The following is an 18458-nucleotide window of genomic DNA, read 5'->3' as shown; positions in this document are numbered from 1 at the left end:
GAGGATAGTAGACTAAAGGATTTTGTATAGAGAGATATGAATTCAAAGGCAACGAACCCTGGGTGGATCGCGAACTGAAAAAAAAAGTGTTTGTGTGTGTGTGGGTGTGTGTGTGTGTGGGGGAGACCTTTAGGGCCAACAAAGGAAATGTAAATATGGACCGCATATTGGATATTTTGACTGAAATAGTATTAAATTTCTTGCATGCCATAATAGTGAGGTGTTTAGGGATGAATCAGAGCTGTTTGCAACTTTCCAATGATAGTTCGGGGGAAAAAAACCTATATAGTGAGAAAGAACGCAAACATTGGGAAATACTAGCATTCAATTTAGTGCAGGGTATACTGTTCAAGTTTTCAGTCGGTTTATAAATTTTCAAATTAGAAAGCTGGGTTTAAAAAAAATGTTAAGTTTACTTCCCTCCGACTGCAGAGGGTCACGTGGACAAAAATAATCAGGATCCTGAGAAGGCTCTTGTGTGGTTCTTAAGTTTCTCTTTCATCGCGGGGTCGACCCCGAGGCCGTAGGAGGCGTCACCGAGTCGGGAAAGCTCCCACCCCTGCCAGGGGGAGCGGGAGGGTGCGGGAGTCCCGTCCCTCTGGGACCAGCCAGCCGCCAGCTGCGTGGGGCGTGGCCTGGGCGTGGCCTGTGCCGGAAACGGCCAATGGGAGCCGAGGAAGCGGGCGGGGCCGCGCTGTGCCGGGCCGGGGAGGGGCTGCGCGCAGGCTCTTGGGCCGCCCCCGCCGCTCCGCAGCCTTTTCTCTAGTTTCCGTGGGGTTGCCGGCTCCGGCTGCTGCTGGGACTGAGCAGGAGGAGGTGCAGGGCAGCTGCCGCCACCCGGTAAGTGCCTGCTCCCCCGACCGCGGCCGCGCTGGGCGCTCCATGCCTGCTCCGGGTCGTCCCTCCTCCGGCCCGCCTCCTTGCCCCACGGCGCCTAGAACCACTGGCGCTGGACTCCGGGTCTCTGCGCGGCGGCGCTGCCCCTCTAGTCGGCCGCGGTCTGGGGCAGGGGCAGGGGTTGGGGCTGCGGTCCCGGAGAAACCCGGCGTGGCCGGGCGTGCCCAGGGGCTACCAGTGCTCGCCGGTTCGCGTGCGGGGCCCGGCTCGTGGGGCTCGAGGTTCCAGGGTGGGCCCCGATCCTCCGGCTGCCGCTGCCTGCGGTCGGGCCGGTTCCGGTGGAGCGCCTGCTCCCGGCCCTCAACACTCGGCGCCGTTGGGGGCTGATTTCTGTTCCAGCGCCACTGAGATCAAGTGTGAGGCCCGTCTGGCATCTCTGCGTGTGCGCCCTTGCGGCCGCTGTGCGTTTCCCCAGCCTCCGCATCCCTCCCACTTGCGGTTCATTCAGTGTGCAGCCCGGGCACCTGTGAGCTGCATACTGTGGGAAAGGGCACTCTGTACTTTGAAGTACTCCTGAACACGCCAGGTTGGCTCATGTTTGCGAGGACGGGTCGAATTCACTTGCTCGGAAAGTTAATGTAGCTCTGGGTTTTAGCGTAATTCTAGGTGTAAGTAACTTCATGTAAAGCATTATCACTATTATTGTTCCTGCGCAAGAATAACAAAACGTGTCGACTGTCTTGCAAGAGTCTAAATTTGTCCTCCTGCAGCGAGAAGAGTTGAAAGGCATGAATTCTGTTCTTGGCTTTGTTGCTGCCAAGCTTTGTGACCATGGACTCAGTTAATTCATGTGAAATAAAATGGGTTTCTAAGATTCCTTTTAAATCCTACGTTTCATAAGCCTGATGAGCTTATTTTTCCTACCGCACTTTTTTTTCCCCCTTTTGGGGGGTTATTAGATTTTATTTATATATTTTTAATGGAGGTATTGGGGCTTGAACCCAGGACCTCGAGCATGCTAGGAATGCACTCTGCTACTGAGCTATACCCTATCACCACCCCGCCCCACCCCCACCCCGCGTACCTTTAAAAAGAATGGAAAATAGGGGAAAAATCCAGGCAGTGCATCCCTGCAGGGAACAGATTTATGAGCGCACAGAAATTTAGAGACTAGATTGCAGTTTAAGATTGCACACAGTCAAACTGAAAGAACTTACTCAGAATTAATTATATGAGAAACTTGGAAAGCTTTCAGAAGTTCCAGCAGCAGTTACTGTATTTGTGCCTCTTTTTGCAGCTGTACAAATGAGGTAAGGAGAAAATTAATGTTAAGAGAAGATGTAGTGAGAGAGGATTTGTAACTTAGCATATATCCTAAGTGTAGGCAGAATCCTTCGGAATTCTTGATTTGTAGAGACATTTCCACACAGGAAACACTTTTTTTTAATAGATAAAAGTTTTTGCATTTCCCATGCAGGAAAATCCTGCTTGTATTCTGAATGTGTAGATTTCCTCTGTGCCACCACGACTTTTTTTTTTTTATATAATTATTGTTTTTGTGTGTGTGCCAGTATTTTTAACAGCCTTTGGGAAATTGCATTTGGCTTGGTAGCTCGTGGAGGAAGGATTAGCCTTCCCTCAAGGAGACCTCAGTTGAGTACTTTCCTGCTGTGTGACGAGGCGGGGTCACCTTTCCTCTGTGAAGCTGTCTTTCGATTGTGAAATGGGATGATACCTATCTTACAGGGTTGTAAAGATGTGACAACCATGTAGCAATGCCTGACCTGTCAGGGATTCAGTAATGACAACCATTGTTAGTATTGTGTTCAGAAGGCGGTGCAGAGGAGTAGTCATTGGGTTTGAGTCTGGTAGAGGGTAGGCCCCAAAGAGGAGAGCAAGAGTGGTAAGGAATCAACAGCCACTTCTATGCCGGACGCTGGAATTTTGGAAGTTGTAAGCCCTTCCCTGAATCTCAGGCTGAGCTACTGCGGGATCACTAATGATTGCTAAGGGACACATCAGTACCCCTTACTGTGTTGGCCTATCAGTCTTGGCACTTGAGTAGAGTTGGGATTTTTCCAAAAAATTGAGCTTGGAAGTTAAGGAATGTGTGCGAGGAGAATCCCTCCAAAGAGAGCTCAAAAAAAAAAAAAAAAAGAAAAGAAACGGCTTGGTTTACTGAACAGATTTCAGCCTGAGATAACTGAAGCCCTGGCAAGCTTGTGGCCAGTACAGCTTACTGGACATATGGTCTCCCATTCCAGTATTAACCAGAACCTTTTCTTGTTTGAATGTTTGACCAGTTATTGATGCTCTCTGATTGTTATTTAAACTAAATCATTCTTTATTTGATTCAGGAAACATTAACCTGGGAAGGCACATTAGTCTTAACTGTTCAAGGATCTAGTCTTACAACTGGAAAGAAAAAGAATCCTAGAGTTACTTTTGCCTTCCTCCTAGGTAGTGTGGTTGAATAGAAAGTACTTCCTTACAGTTTACCCAGGGATTGAGGAGTGGACAGTCACTTGTGGAAGATAAGTTATGGTGGGGGTATGGGGTCCATCTGAATGGGAACTAATGGGTGTGTACTCCATCCCACGTGATTCAAAACCCTGGGGAGGCAATTCCACAGCCCCTGTGAGCTCTTTAGTGTTTGCATGTGAGTGTAACTCAGAACCTCTGGGTTTTAATCTAAAAATCTAATATCAAAACCAGCAGAATAAACAGTAACTAAATCTCACTAAAGCTAAACTAGCAAAACAAAAGTAGTGGCAGGAAACCAGAAAGTTAATTAGTGAGTTGGCATGAGGTCTTGTGACAATACAGTCTTTAAAAAATGTTTTCTTTTCAAATTAGAGATCAGAAGTTATACTCCCATTCCCCATACATTTTTGCTGACACTTTGAAGGGTATCTTTTGCATATATGTGTATGTGTATGTACACATAGACACCGTAGAAAACAAATCATTACTAAATAAGATGAATTAAAAGAAGAACCAACTATAACGTCGTCACTGCCTAATCAACTACCTAAAACAGGAATTTAAGTGATAAATACACCAAGATGTGAGGTGGCCATCAATTATTTGACTCATTGATTTTCAGTAACAATATACATGCTTGGGATGTTCCTGAGATCCTCTCAGTGGGTGGGGACCCTGGTGCCTGTACTTTTAAGAAGCTCCTTAGCTAAGCTAGGAAGTGCTAATACGGAGTCCTGTATTCCACACAGAAGCTTGATGAATATATAGTATCGCAGCTAAGAAAAGAAGAATCATATAGAGGCTGAGGGAGAGGGGGTCACCGGGGAATGGAGGCAACTACTTAATGATTTCCTTTTGGGTGGTGAAATATTTTGGAGCTAGATAGAGGTGGTGTTTGTATAACCTTGTGAATGTACTCAGTGCCGCTGAAATGTTTGCTCAAATGGTTTATTTTATAGTATGTGAATTTCACCGTAGTAAAAAACTCTGGGGGAGGAAAAACAGGAACACCATCTTCTATGCTATGTGTTGGAAAGTTTAATTATTGTTTAGGTTGACTACCTTCTGAATATGTATTTTTCTCAAGACTTTCAAGGACATCTTTATTGTTCACAAGGTACATCTTATCAGTAGTACCTTAGTAGCTGCTTAGAAATATTTTCTCCTTAATTAAAATGCCATCACACCTCTTTGTTGTTGGTGGTGGGTTTTTTTGGTGGGGAGGGTAATTAGGTTTGTTTGTTTGTTTACTTATATGGAGGTACTGGGGATTGAACTGAGGACTTCCTGCACACTAGGCATGCACTCTACCACAGAGCTCTACCCTCCCCCTTCCATTACTCCTTTTTGATCATGTACAGCCTCAGGTGGTAGAAAGAACACTGCACTTGGAATCAAAACATTTGGAAGTTGGGGCCCAGTTCTGCCCCCATCAGCCATGTGGCCTTGGACAAGGCACTTCCTGAAACTGGGTTTCCTAATTTATTTCTCTATACTCCTATCCAAACTAGTTGGGGGGGAGCCACTGAAAACATTTCTATTCAACACTTTTGCAGTGGCAAGTTACAGTACTTCCACGTGCCGTGTTATGTAGTTCTTATTTTGTTTTTTAACTTGGACTCATCCAAGTATGCGTTGAGGCCAGTAAATGAATTATTGGATTTATTATTAATGTGTTCTTACAGTCTTAACTTACAGTGTTAATTATTATCTTGGTTATGGATTTAATAAGACAAAGAGTTAAGTACAGATATTAAACTTTTTCAAGGACAATAGGTGAGTTTTGCGGAGGAGGGCTTGTTCTTTGGTACTGAAGTACATAAAACATATACTGATGTTCAAGTTCCATGCGTAGGTAGCCTGCTGCCTTACTCATCTGTAGCCACTCTGAATTTGGTTAATGTCCATAAGTGAGGAACAGATAACAGTATGTCTATTAGGGTCCTCTTTGGGTTCCTGTGTTTTCTCTTGGTTTAAGCAAACCCATTGGCCTTGTTGAGATCCGACATTCTTGGCAGTAGTGATTTGTGGTAGGTCTGTCCTGGGAAATACAGACTTGGGAAAATTCCCCAAACATGCAGATCAAAAACATTGGGCATGTTGCTGGCCAATAATGACTATCATAATTTAGAATTTTAAACCGACAAGAATTAGAGTTGTTAGTATATTATACAAAAGTGTGCTAATTTCCATGAGTCTCCTGTTAATGAGCGCAAGGCCCGATTTGCCAAAAAATCACATAAAACTGCAGAACATAATGAATGTGGGGACCTGGCTGTGGCAGGTGTGTGAATATATGTCACAGTGAATGAGGACCTAAAAAGGGAAGGAGGGATGGAAGGCAACATTTGGGAGTGTCTTTTTTAGTGCTAGTTTAAAATATATATATATTTAATCTCCACAATAGGCCTAAAAGCTAAGCATTTTATTTAGCTTAGTGAGTATAGCCTCTACCTCTACTTGGCTGTATCCGCCGCTTTGATGATGGTGATGATGATGATGATGGAAAAAACCTGGAGGTTAACAGGAATTCTACTAGGAAGGAGGAGGTGTGGCTCTGACCCCATGGCTAAAAGGAGAGAGCTAACACTTAGAAACTAGAGATATATTTTGGTCATTGTAAGTAATTATCATTTTAACTTGTGACACTGGGTTGCATTATTTTTCTGCTCCTGTGAATCTGAAGGACTCCAGTGTCTCCTGAGAGGGACTCACTAAGACAGTGACAAATAGGAAATATTTATGGAGTGAAGGAGGACAGATCTCAGATAACGTAGACCCTGAGAATGTGGCCTGCTTTGGACTACATACACTAAACACTTACATGTATATCAAGACATAAGTGTATTGGATTAATTTGAGGCCTGGGTGAGAATTAAGGCAGTTGATAAAGTGAGAATAATAGTTGCTGATTTGGGGTTTAGGGGATGGGGTGCTGGGCTTTATAAGGTGAGGCTCACCTTGGGTATTGTGGGGGATTCAGCCATAGCATCTGGTTGCAGTCTCCAAATAAATCACACGCTGAAAGAAGAAAGTGCCCGTGTGAGAAATGACAGCCTTGAAACCTCTTGCTTTTGTGTCCAGGAGAATCGTGCGGGGGGCTATGCGTCTGTGAAGCAGAGGAGGAGGGACGGCGGTGAGCATGTCGGCGCTGAACTGGAAGCCCTTCGTGTACGGGGGCCTGGCCTCGGTCACGGCCGAGTGCGGTAAGCAGCCCGCCGCCCGGCCGCCGCGCGTCGGGAGGCTTCAGACTTACGGTCGCGATGTGGTGTTTGATGGGAGTGCAGCACAAGCACCGAAAGCGAGATTATGAAACACTTGGTCTCAGAAGTCAAATTGTAAGACAAAAAGAGTCATTTGGGCAGTTTATCAGCAGCTGAGGGTTCAGAGTTCACTGGGGAGAAAGTTGAACCTGGTGCTCAAACAGAGGTTTTGTGGATCCATCTGTCCCCGTTTCCCTCGTCCCCTCTGCCATGATTAACTCATCCGGCTGTTGAAGAGGTTTGAGGAGCTCCAAGGCCTCCCTGCTCGAGTCCAGGGACTGTCATCGTGTTCTAGCTCAGCACATTGTCCATATCCTGTTTGTGACTCCCTCGTCTGCTCCGGGCCACAGCAGATCCTGTTTGTTCCTTGTTACTCTCAGAATCATTTATTGGACAGATATTGATTGAGATGGTGTCAGGTGCTGGGCTGGGCCACTGCTGTTCTGGGGCAGAGGCTGCCCCTGAGGACCGACCGGGCAAGAGGTTGGGGCACATTAACACCCATCCCTGCCCGCCCACTTAGGCTTCCCCCTTGGGTGGGCTTTCCCACCCACACAGGTTACTGAGCAGGGGTTTATATATATGTGGATGGACTATCTCAGGTACTGTATTAAACATTTTTACCTGCATTAACAGATTCACTTTCAGGCTGTAACCCACAGAGTGAGAAACTCCTTTAGAAAATACATTTATCTCTCTTCATTCGTATTGAACCAAGTATTAGCCGTCGCATACATTAAAAATAGGAACTTAACATTTTTAAATGGATTTCCTGTTTGTGTAAATCATTCCATGTCCCTACTTTTGACAGCAGTACAGCCTCCTCAATCCTATGTAAAATTAAGATGGGACATTAGTAAAAATGTACAGAAAAGAAAATACACTCATTTTAAAAAAGGGTTTTTTAAACTCATTTGGTTCCTCTTTTAATAGAAAAAAGATTGCAAATTATCAGCCATTTCTTAATTCTATTTCTTAGTTTACATTATAGTCTGAATGTTTCCTTAGTAATATATTGCTATGTATCCTTTATTTAGTGGAATTTCTTTTTATTAAGTGAAACATTTCCTTCTTTAAAATTTTAAGGTACATTTCCAATTGATCTGACCAAGACACGGCTCCAGATTCAAGGCCAGAAGAACGATGCAAACTTTAAAGAGATCAGATATCGAGGAATGCTGCATGCGCTGGTGAGGATAGGCAGAGAAGAAGGCCTGAAAGCGCTGTATTCGGGGTGAGTAGACCTTTGTGTGTTTGTATTTCACTGTTGACCTTTCAAATGAACAGACTTCACACTGAGACTTCAGAGAGAAAAAGTACAGGTTTAGGGGGTATTTTAAAAGAGCAAGTACCATGGTTGAGTTTTCTTTTTAACTTTCTTTTTTAATTGAAGTATAGTCAGTTTACAATGTGTCAATTTCTGGTGCACAGCTTAATAGTTCAGTCATACATATACATGCATATATTTGTTTTCATATTCTTTGTATTATAGGTTACTACAAGATACTGGTTATTTTCTATATATATGTTTCATGTAGTGAATGTTGTGGTGAGACTTTTTATTATATTCAAATAGAATAACACAAAATTTACATTTGTTTTAAAACATTCCTTAATACTGGTTTTTCACTCCGAAAATAGCCCTTCCCCTTGGTTATTCTGAATTACTGAAGTTTTCGTTGGTTATTCTGAATTACTGAAGTTTTCGCCGTAATGGAAATGATATTGTATTCTCCATGGGTAAGAGTTTCAGTGAACAACTTTTTAACCCAACATTCAAAGAACAGTGTGCTGCAAGCACTGGTTAGGAAAGTGAATAAGGCAGGGCTTGCCTATTGTCAGTCAGAGTCCCTGCAGGAAACAGAATTTTAAATGAGAGATTAATGAAGGGCTACTTAAGGGAATAAATGAAGGATTTTGAGGTCACTAGAAACTAGCAAAGTGAGAAATTGTTACCAACGCTAGGACTACAGGGACAGGCGAAGGAATGGTGTTAGCAGAACCTACTTGGGCTGGAGCCTTGAAGGAGCTAACAGTAGTTGTCGAGGATGCTTTGCCAGTGCCCAGGGAGAGGAAGAAATACCTGTGCTTCTTTCTCCTCCCTCCCCCACCTCCTTCCCATCTTCTACTGGCCAAATCCACCAGGAAGTCAGCTGGCAGGGGAACTGGATGATGTGGTCCATGGCACCAGCCTTGCCGGGCACAAAGCAGGACAGAGAAGGGCAAGGATGGATCTGGGAGCACACATGGGAATCAGCAGCAGCACCCTGTCCTGAAGGAACTGTTGTTTAGTGGGGCTGCGGATGTGCAAACAGGGATTCCAGTGGAGTCTGCTGAGTACCAAAGTCTGGTAGAGACAAGGTGCCAGTCCCAAGCTGTGGGGACGGGAGGGGACCGGTGTGCTGGAAAGGTGCTGGATCTGATCTTGAAAGGACCAAGACGAATTAGCCAGGTGAAGTTAAAGGGGAACTCTGTTCATTTAGAGCCAGTAGTATGTGCAAGAGAACACGGTCCTTTCTAGGAACTGCAAGTGATTCAGCATGTCTGTAGCATAGGAGTTACTGTGTAGCAGGAGATGGAGTTGGAGTGGTAACAAGGGGTCAGGACCCAGACTACCTCAGGCCATGCTAAGCATCTTGATTTTGTCCGGGACACTGCAGGTCCCAAACCAGGCCTCACAGCCCTCCCAACCACGGATCCCAAAGGTTTTTGTCTTTCAACAGAGCCAGTGTTTTAAATATGAGAAGTTGAACATGAAAACCTGGAATTCCATCTTCTCAGGAAAACCCACCATCTGGGCTCACATTTGTTCACCTATGGCAATAGTAACCAGTGTTAAGGATGCTTTCTCTGGCTTATCCAAACCCTTGGTGCTTACGTAACGTAGGTGTGCAGTTGGACCCAGCCTGCTTCATGGACTCACAGCATCTGCCTGGTACCTGTCAGCATGTGACTGTGGCAGACAAAAGCCCCTAAGGGGTTATGAGGAGAGGGACTGACACAACCAGGTTTCCACTGTAAAAGGTGCCTGCCTGCCATGGGGGGAAAGAGAGACAGTGACAGTGGAAGCAGGCTGACATGGAGGACATAGAGACAAGGATCTAACCTGAGGTTTTGTCTGGGGGATGGAGAGAAAGAAGACAGGCTGGAAGGCTCTTTAGGGCAGAGGATCGACATCATGTGTAACCTTATGTACGATGGGGAGGTGGCTGGGGAAGGAGGAGACAGGCTAAAGCTAATGTCTCATTTTCTGGTTCTGGCCAGTGTGCTGATTGAGGTTCCATCCTCTGGTCCAGGACACGGAAGAGAAGAGCGGATTGTCTGGAGAGGGAAGATAATTAGTTCAATGTGGGGCACTTGATCTTTCTGGTGGATGTGTGAGTTGAGAAATCTGGGAAGCAGCTGGAAATGCATCTTTGGATCAGTCAGTATTGGAAACTTGAATTTAGGAACCGTCAGTCATTAGACAGTGGAAGCCGTGGGAGTAGATGAGCTCCTCTGGGAGCGTGTGGAGCGAGGAGAGAAGAGAGGAAGGATAGAATTCCAGGGCTCCCCTGAGGGCAGAGGTTGGGTGCTGCAGAGAGAGGAGGAGTTGGACGGGGAAGTAGCTCAAGGAGAAGAAGGCTGCAAGCAGGACAAAGAATGACAGCAGCAAGTACTGCAGAGATGCTGATGGAAAACTCATCTAATTTAGCAACAGAGATGTCACTTGGGCCCCTTGTGGTAAGGGGAGTTTTGATGGAAGGGGCAGAGGGAAACCAGATTGCCATCAAGAAGGAGGTGGGGGTGCAGCAGGAGAGCTGGGGAGTGTGAGTGCACAGGGTGGCCCTGGGGTCAGAGAGGGGCCCGGAGGGAGAGGAAATAACTGAAACAGGGCCCCCAGGGGATAGGAGATGAGCTCCAGAGCAACCCTGGAGGAGTGACTGATGCTTACAGAGGCCAGACTTCACCAGGCGCTTTGTGCTGAGAAAGGAAAGCTGTCTGGTTATGGATGAACTTGTTCAATGACGTGTTCACTGAGGATAAACAGGAGGGGCTGAGCTTTCACTTAGTAAACTGATAATCTCCTGTATTTTTGTTGGATTTTGAACTCGAAGAAGTCTGTTTTAGTGTAGCTTGATTGTGGAAGGCAGATACGTGATTGCATCTCCTGCGTAGGTCTGCTGGAGGATTTTAAGTGATTTTCTAGAATGTCTCTGTCTCTTTGTACATTGGTTTGGCAGGATTGCCCCTGCGATGTTACGCCAGGCTTCCTACGGCACCATCAAGATAGGCACTTACCAGAGCCTGAAGCGGCTATTTGTTGAGCACCCGGAAGGTGAGCGGGGAATCTTTCTTCCACTTTTGGATAGGAGGCGGGTTGCTTATCTTTGCATTCAAGTGGTTTTGGAGCAAGTTTTTTTTTTTTTTAAATAGAGGTACTGGAGATTGGACCTAGGACCTTGTGCGATTCTAAGCATGTGCTCTACCGCTGAGCTATCCCCCACCTCCTGGATTGATTTTCTTATTTGTGACTTTACCACTTTGGAGGAGAACTCTAGGTATAAAGTCTAAATGAATTATGCTTGCAGCAAGTCAGTTATTTATCAGCTGAATTTAGGGGAATAACAGTTAAACGGAGCAATCTTACATCTTAATGAGTTGTCCTTAATCTCCACAATGTCCAGACTCGAGGGTATGTTCTTAGAGTTGTAGCCCACTGAAAAATTTCGAAAGTCATGAGAATGATCATGTATTTTTTTGAAAAGCAGTGAATGCATTTCTTAGTATTAAGAACCCTGAGTTCTAATATTCTATTGCTGGTTGATTCTTTGACTTTGCTTTAATTTATAGAAGTTTCTATCTTTTTTTTTTTTCAATGTGATGAGCACCAGTCACTGCTCCATGAGAGTGATGAATAGGAGCAAAGATGCTGTGGAAGTACTTCACTGTATTTCAAATTAAATACACATGATGCGCTTTAAAACGTTATCTCCACATTATCTCATAAGAGGGTATCTTTTATTTTACCACCAGTCTGTGTACTGCCTCATCGTAATCACAACAGTGGTCTGCATTTACACCCAAAAGTGAATTGGTAGATGGTTACTCACTTTGCATGATATCACATGCCTTCTTAAATATCAAGAAGTTTTGCTGAGCAAACTCCCGAATCCTTTTAAAATTACTTGATTCAGAATCACATTTCTGTATTCTCTTAAATGAACAAGTGGCATGTAAATGAATTGCACCAGTATCTGAGTTACCCACATGAAGAAGAGCTCTGTATGTATGAAAAGTCAAATAATAATGTCTTTGATTACAGATGAAACCCTTCTGATAAATGTGTTATGTGGAATTCTCTCCGGAGTCATATCCTCAAGCATTGCTAATCCAACTGATGTTTTGAAAGTAAGCGTGCTATCTGTATCTTATAGGCACATTCTGCATTTTCTTATTGAGACCAACATTCAGATAATGAAAACCTGTGAATATAACTGCTATGTATGTGTGAATCCGTTTATGATTTAAGTGCCATGAAGACTCTAACTTAGAGACACGCACTAGATGGATTTCCCACTGATACAGATAAGGTCCCAAGTAGAGCCCATTTTTGGAGACTTTGGTGATGCTAGAGGTTTTGGTGATTAACCAGAAAAAAAAAATTGAGGCTTAGATGCATTTGACTTTCATTTTTCATTGAAAATCTCCCTTGTTTTATGGGTTTATTAAAATAGATGGGCTGCAAATTCTACACAAAGCTAGGCAGCTCATTGCCAACTGTTTCTGCAGGCATTAAGTTACCCATTCGTTTGACTTCAGGAAATAGTAATGAAAATACTTAAGCACAATTAGACACAACACATTAGATGATCTTGTCGACAGTACCAGGGATACAGCCTCCTTAAATCCTTTTTGCAATACAGCAAGGGACTAACTAATTAAAGAAAATCAAAATTAAGTGTGAGTAACTGTTTGAACATGTGCTTCAACTTTGGACTAATGTGCTAAATGCTTAGAATCCAAAAATGAGTAAAGCAAGGACCCTGCCTGCAGTCTTCAGTCTAGTAGGAGATTCGGACAAGCATCAGAATTGTCTGCAGCAGGGTGTTGGGCGCACTACAGTCACACACGGTGAAGGTACTGAGTGTGCGATGAGAAACACCAGGTCCTTTTGCCACGAGTTTACCCTGTGTTGGGGTAAGGTTGCTAGAGAAAATATCCACACTCCTATGAATCTCTTAAATGTACGTCAAGGCTGCGGAAAGGCAGCTCCTGCATTTTGTTTTATTTTCCCACGTTAACATGGCAACAACAGTGCCCTTTAGAATTGGAGGTAATGCATGTGCTCCTGAAACCAAAATAGGGCACCAGTTTTTTAGTGGGATGTCCCGTTTCATTCTTAAAAATGCGGAGCGCTACATCAAACGTTATTTTTATGTTGGGATCTTGGTCACGTGAATTCCATGGCTGTTTTAAAGTTTATTTGTAAGTTCAAGAGTGACGGGCATCACGTGGCCATCCTGTGGCCAGCGCAGCTGCATACCTTTTGATTTGGCTGGTCGGGAATAATAGTGGCTTGAAGTAACTAATTTAAGAAATGTGCTTGCCCATGTTTAGTGTTGCCAGGTACACTGGATACTCACTAACTCCATTAAATCTCTAGAATTACCATCGTATTCTCTCTCTCCTACTTAGTAACCTGGAGGGAAATATGCCATTTTCTTTCCTTTTCAAGAGAGTATTTTAAAAAATAATAATTTCTTTTTGATTCTTAAGAAGCTACTATATGCAAGACTCTGGATGCTCCTAGATGCTTTTTGTTGATTCCAAAGTGCCTAAGAACCAATCCTTATACATTTTTAGTCTCCTGAGGACATTTTAAACTAGCTAGCATTATAGTGATACTTATATTGTACTTTTTTTCTTTTAATGGTTATTAAACAGTAGATTGAGCGCTCTTTAAAAGTCTGCATTTGGGGAGAAATGTTCTAGTTTCTCACGTTAGTATTTTAAATACTCTCTAGATACGGATGCAAGCACAAAACAGCACCCTTCAAGGAGGAATGATCGGCAACTTCATTAACATTTACCAGCAAGAGGGAACAAGAGGGCTGTGGAAGGTAAGCTTGAAAAATGGACTTAGTTCTTCCCCCTTTTTCTGAATTTATTTTTTCTATTTCCACTATTTTATTTAATCCAAATGACATGATGGAGTAAGGGAAGAAGCGTGACATCTGCCCTGAAAGATAGCTTTTTCCTTAATTTCCTTAGTCTGTAAAATGGAAATATAAGGAATATGTCATGATTTTAAAGTGCTTTTTGGATAATTCACATGTAAGAAATTCTGTGAAGGTTGAGTGCTTTTTTCTTTTCAGTTCTTATGGAGAAGGGGTTTCTAGGTCAGTGTTATGTTGGATTTTTTGGTCTGTATGGTAGGAAGCCTCACGGCTCTCAGGTGAAGGCTGTGTTACTAGGCAAGCCCTGGGATGGAGTGCTATTTCCTAGTATTCCAGTGACTGTCAGTTCATGGACTAGAGCCTGAAGGTCACCCAGTACAGTCCTCTGGGTACAAGGAAACCCAAGGCTCTGAGAGGGGACTCGTCCCGGTCAAGGTCGTACAGTTAGTGCCAGAATCAGGATTACACTTTGGAGCTTCTGACTTCTTAGCCCCCAGGTTTTTCTGCTCTGTCCCTCTGCACTACTACCTACCAACAGGAAAACATACAAATTGGCCTTAGTCTGCGGAGGAGAGAGATCTGAATCTTTGCTCTTCATATTTTCGCCCAGGGTGTGTCCCTGACAGCCCAGAGGGCTGCTATCGTCGTTGGCGTGGAGCTGCCAGTCTACGACCTCACCAAGAAACACCTCATTCTCTCGGGCCTGATGGGAGACACCGTGTATACCCATTTCCTGTATGTTTATGGGTTTTTTAAAAATTAATATTATAGGTATGCACGAGTTTAGGTGGAAATAAGCTACTGATTTATAGACATTTTAAAGGAAGTTCATTATAAAAGTATTCTCAGGTTTGAGAAATTGTGATACAGAAGTTGTTTTCCTAATGGTCTCTTCATAGCTCGAGCTTCACCTGTGGGCTGGCCGGGGCCCTGGCCTCAAACCCTGTGGATGTTGTGAGAACACGTATGATGAATCAGAGAGTCTTTCGCGACGGCAGGTGCCCTGGCTACACAGGTACCTTGGATTGCTTGTTACAGGTGAGCGTGCACGTCCATCTGTACCTGGCTGTGAATTCCTTTCGGGGCTCATTAGCTTCCCTGCTGCCCTCAGAAGTGTTTCTTAGCATGACTTAAAAACACAAGGGTTCAGAGCAAAATAAACCCACAGCTCTGTCATTAGAAATTGTGTGGCTTTGGTCAAGGTACGGACTCTACGCTGAAATTTCCTCGTAAGTGAAATGGGACAATAATAGCAGCTATATCACAGAATTATTGTAAAAATAATTGGTTTTTTTTGTATTGTAAAAATATTGTAAAAATAATTATTTGTAAAAACAAAATAGTTAGCATAGCACCTGGAATAATGTTAAGTAAAAACATTTTGTACATTTATAGTAATAAGTATAAACTTTTATAACAGTGCTAAAGCCTTTTTAGTATAATAATAAGGGACACGTTGGCAAAATAAGCGCATTTATTTTCATCTTCAACATTCTAGTGGATTGCTTCAATCAATGAAACTATCCCCCATATATATATATTGTTAATATATTTTATTTATGTGTACTTAACTGAAGAAGTAACTAAATTTTGAGGGCTAATATAACTGAGTGATGCTTTAAAGCCCTGAGATGGTACAGAGTTTTTGCCACACTGGAGCTAATTTTTATAAATACAAAATTTAGATGAATATTTGGAAGTGAACGTTCAATATATCACCTTCCTATTGAGTCAGACTGGAAGGCATCTCCTTCATTCAGACGTCTCTCAAAGGAACACACGAATCTCAACCATTATTCTCAGTTTAAATAACTGGGCCCCACTGTTTGTGAGCAGGTGAAAGTTTGTGACCGTCTCCCCTCCTGGATTGCTGGCAGCCAAAGACGAGGGACCACTTTTGTGGTCGCTGTTTTTCGGCATAATGCTGGCACATCCCTAGAATTTAAATATTGCTTTAATGAAGCAAAGATACTTGATCTTGTCCATCCAGTAACATGAAATCGTGATACTCTGAACTATGTGTGTTTACCACCATTGCCTCCCTTCTTTATTTCCGACCTGTTTGTGAGCCCACATGGCAGGAGGCAGGAGACTCTAGGTTGGAATTGCATCTCATTTCTTATTCATTTAACTGCTGTTTGCTTTGGGTGCGGGGTGGTTTGACACAGAGCCTGAGTCTTTACCTATGCAGAAGGTTTTAAAGAACAAGAAGAGGCAGAGGGCAATGATTTCTTACAGAGTCTTTCCAAACAGAATTTTGTTTTTAAGAAAAATAGATCATTTCAGTATGGCTACTGATTATTAGTGCATATTTGACGTAATTGGGAAGTTGGAAGTTAACTTTTTTTCCCCCTCTCCCTTATAACAGACGTGGAAGAATGAAGGTTTTTTTGCTCTATATAAAGGGTTTTGGCCAAATTGGTTGAGACTCGGTCCTTGGAATATTATTGTATCCTTTTCTGTTGCAGTAGATGTGAAAAAAGATAGAACTAAAGAATGTTGTTTGTATAAACTATCATGTTATAATTTAGACGTAGGCTCTTACTCTTTTGAGTTCCTCAAGAAATAACTTTTCAGTTTCTCTTTTAGGAAGTAAAATGTCTCTGCTAGGCATTGTGAATCTTGGTTTAGTGATGGTATTATTGAAAGGCAGTGATATCAATGAAACCTTTTAGACTCTGCTCTGGAAGCTGATTTCAGAGACAAAGTTTGTTTTGTTTTGTTTTGTTTAATGCCTAGCCACCCTTGAGAAGGATGTAGTTTGGCAGCAGTGTTGTAGAATGCTTATTTTAGACAGTGCCTAAGGATAGACGGGAATCAGCTCCAGAACCTTTTGGCTGATGAGCCAAAGTGGGAGGCAGGAAGGAAGTAGCAGTTTATTAGGAATGAAAAGGCCAGAGGGGTGGATATAGCTCAGTGGTAGAGCGCATGCTTAGCATGCACGAGGTCCTGGGTTCAATTCCTAGTACCTCCATTTAAAAAAAAAAGGGCAGAATTATAAAGTAGGGGATGTTGGTTTGCACCATCCTTATTTATCTGCGCCTCCCTCCCGTGGACTCTTGCCTAGTGGAAACCCTGGAGGAGAGCTTCTCAGACTTGCTTTGTTTCTCTCTCTCACAGAATTCCCTATTCTGTAAAGTATTCCCAGAAGTCAGAAGAGCTAGCAGTGTGGATGTAATCTTAGAAGAAGCTTTCAGAGTTGATGCAGGGGATTTATATATCTCGGCTGTGGTCTGTCTCTTCCAAGCCAACCTTGGGAAGGCTAATGGGGAGGTCTTTTGGGGTGGTTGAAGGTGGAGCCTCTCCTGTTTAATCATGTCCACGGTGTGTGGTCTGCCCAGACCTATTTGTTCATAGGTGAGCCATCTGTGGGTCTGTTTTGATGCATCAGGGTTAAGATGGTATCGTCTTTGTCAGCCTTAACCAATGCCTGCAGTTCTTCGTGACATACGAGCAGTTGAAGAAATTGGATTTGTGACAAGTCATGACTGCATGAGAGACATCCCTCTGACAATGCTCACTTCTGAAATAGCAAAGCTTCCTTGTTTCCCACCGCTTCTCACTGCTTAGCTCCTCACAGGTTCTGAGGTGTGAGCAACAGGTGAAGACTGGGTTAGCTCGGATTGCGGTGTCTTGGCATCAGATACTCTGTATCAAACGTTTAATGGCATAAACAGTAACATCCAAACACTAGTCCTTACCATTCAAGTGCCCTTCGACCTCAAGGATAACATGAAATGCATGTTTCTTGCTGAAGAAAACTTGTATGAAGATCAGGAACTGTGTGCTATTTTCTTCAGGGGGGAGTAACTCCTGATACATCTCAGCGCGCTGCTGAGACCACCAGACTGTTCGAAAGAGGCTCTCCAGAGCCGCGGAGGAGACCCCCCCAAGAGGGTGTTACTGTTCGGGAAACACTGGGGGTCTGTGACTTCGTGTCAGCTGAAGAACCGTCACACGTGGAGACCTGGCTTTTCAACTCCGGGTAAAAACAGTGCAGGAAATAGATCCCTGGAATATTACACTGCTTGATAATTTCCTATTTGGGCAGGATCTCTCACTTATAATAAGTGATTTTTAAGCCTTTGACAACTCAACCTTTGTGAGGAATTGTTACGAAGTATTTTAATATCTAAACTCGTGATGATGAGATAGGTTGGCTTTGAAGTTGGCAAAGTCGGTGTTGGTGGGTGGTGTTTTTAAGCAACTTGGGTTCTGTCTTAGGTAATGTCAGTAATTTGCTCTATGATTTTAATAAAGTTTCTATTTCCCAGTCTGTCAAATGAGGATAATAACATCTGTTGATGCTGAGGGTCAAGTAAAGAAAACAGTAGTTGGTACCACTTGACTTGTAGGGTAGGTGTGCTTACGTCATGCTGTCATACAGCCGTCATCCCAGAAGACGAGGTCCGTGTGTACAGAAGAGGTTGTTCTATCATGGGCTTCTCCTGAGTGAGGCCCTTTGTTAAAAGCCTGGTGAAAGAAAGAGGTTAAGGTTTTACAGCGTTTTCCTTAGCAAAATGTTGCAAGTGAATCAGAGTTGATTTTTCCAGATTTCCCAGTTTAGCTCTGGTCATGTTTGTTGAAACATTTCCTGTCTTGGACTTCCTAATCAGTTTGGATGGTAAGTACTTGCTTGAAATTTGAAGAGCAATTTCTTTCACGTGCCTGTTTCTCGAGTCTGATCAGAGGCATATAACATCTTCCTTCTTTT

The 18458-nt window shown here is 43.4% G+C and overlaps 1 protein-coding gene across 1 annotated transcript; it reads left to right on the top strand.

Annotated features, from left to right (window-relative positions):
• Nucleotides 1-713: 713 nt before the first annotated feature.
• On the top strand, nucleotides 714-18020 carry SLC25A30 (solute carrier family 25 member 30). The gene is made up of 10 exons (XM_072976279.1): nucleotides 714-840; nucleotides 6406-6527; nucleotides 7671-7818; nucleotides 10808-10902; nucleotides 11890-11975; nucleotides 13592-13687; nucleotides 14355-14479; nucleotides 14644-14782; nucleotides 16113-16193; nucleotides 17181-18020. The coding sequence occupies exons 2-10, from the start codon at nucleotides 6464-6466 to the stop codon at nucleotides 17220-17222; spliced, it is 876 nt and encodes a 291-aa protein (XP_072832380.1). The 5' UTR covers nucleotides 714-840; nucleotides 6406-6463; the 3' UTR covers nucleotides 17223-18020.
• The last annotated feature ends 438 nt before the right edge of the window (nucleotides 18021-18458 follow it).

This window comes from Vicugna pacos, chromosome 14, assembly GCF_048564905.1.
Source record: "Vicugna pacos chromosome 14, VicPac4, whole genome shotgun sequence".
NCBI lineage: Eukaryota > Metazoa > Chordata > Mammalia > Artiodactyla > Camelidae > Vicugna > Vicugna pacos.
This window is presented reverse-complemented; position numbering and strand designations above follow the sequence as displayed.

Bases quoted from the DNA above. Each gene is read 5' to 3' on its own strand.
- SLC25A30 (XM_072976279.1), top strand. From the start codon at position 6,464: ATGTCGGCGCTGAACTGGAAGCCCTTCGTGTACGGGGGCCTGGCCTCG. The intron at 6,528-7,670 runs GTAAGCAGCCCG...TAAAATTTTAAG, and splicing joins CTCGGTCACGGCCGAGTGCG to GTACATTTCCAATTGATCTG. The intron at 10,903-11,889 runs GTGAGCGGGGAA...CTTTGATTACAG, and splicing joins ATTTGTTGAGCACCCGGAAG to ATGAAACCCTTCTGATAAAT.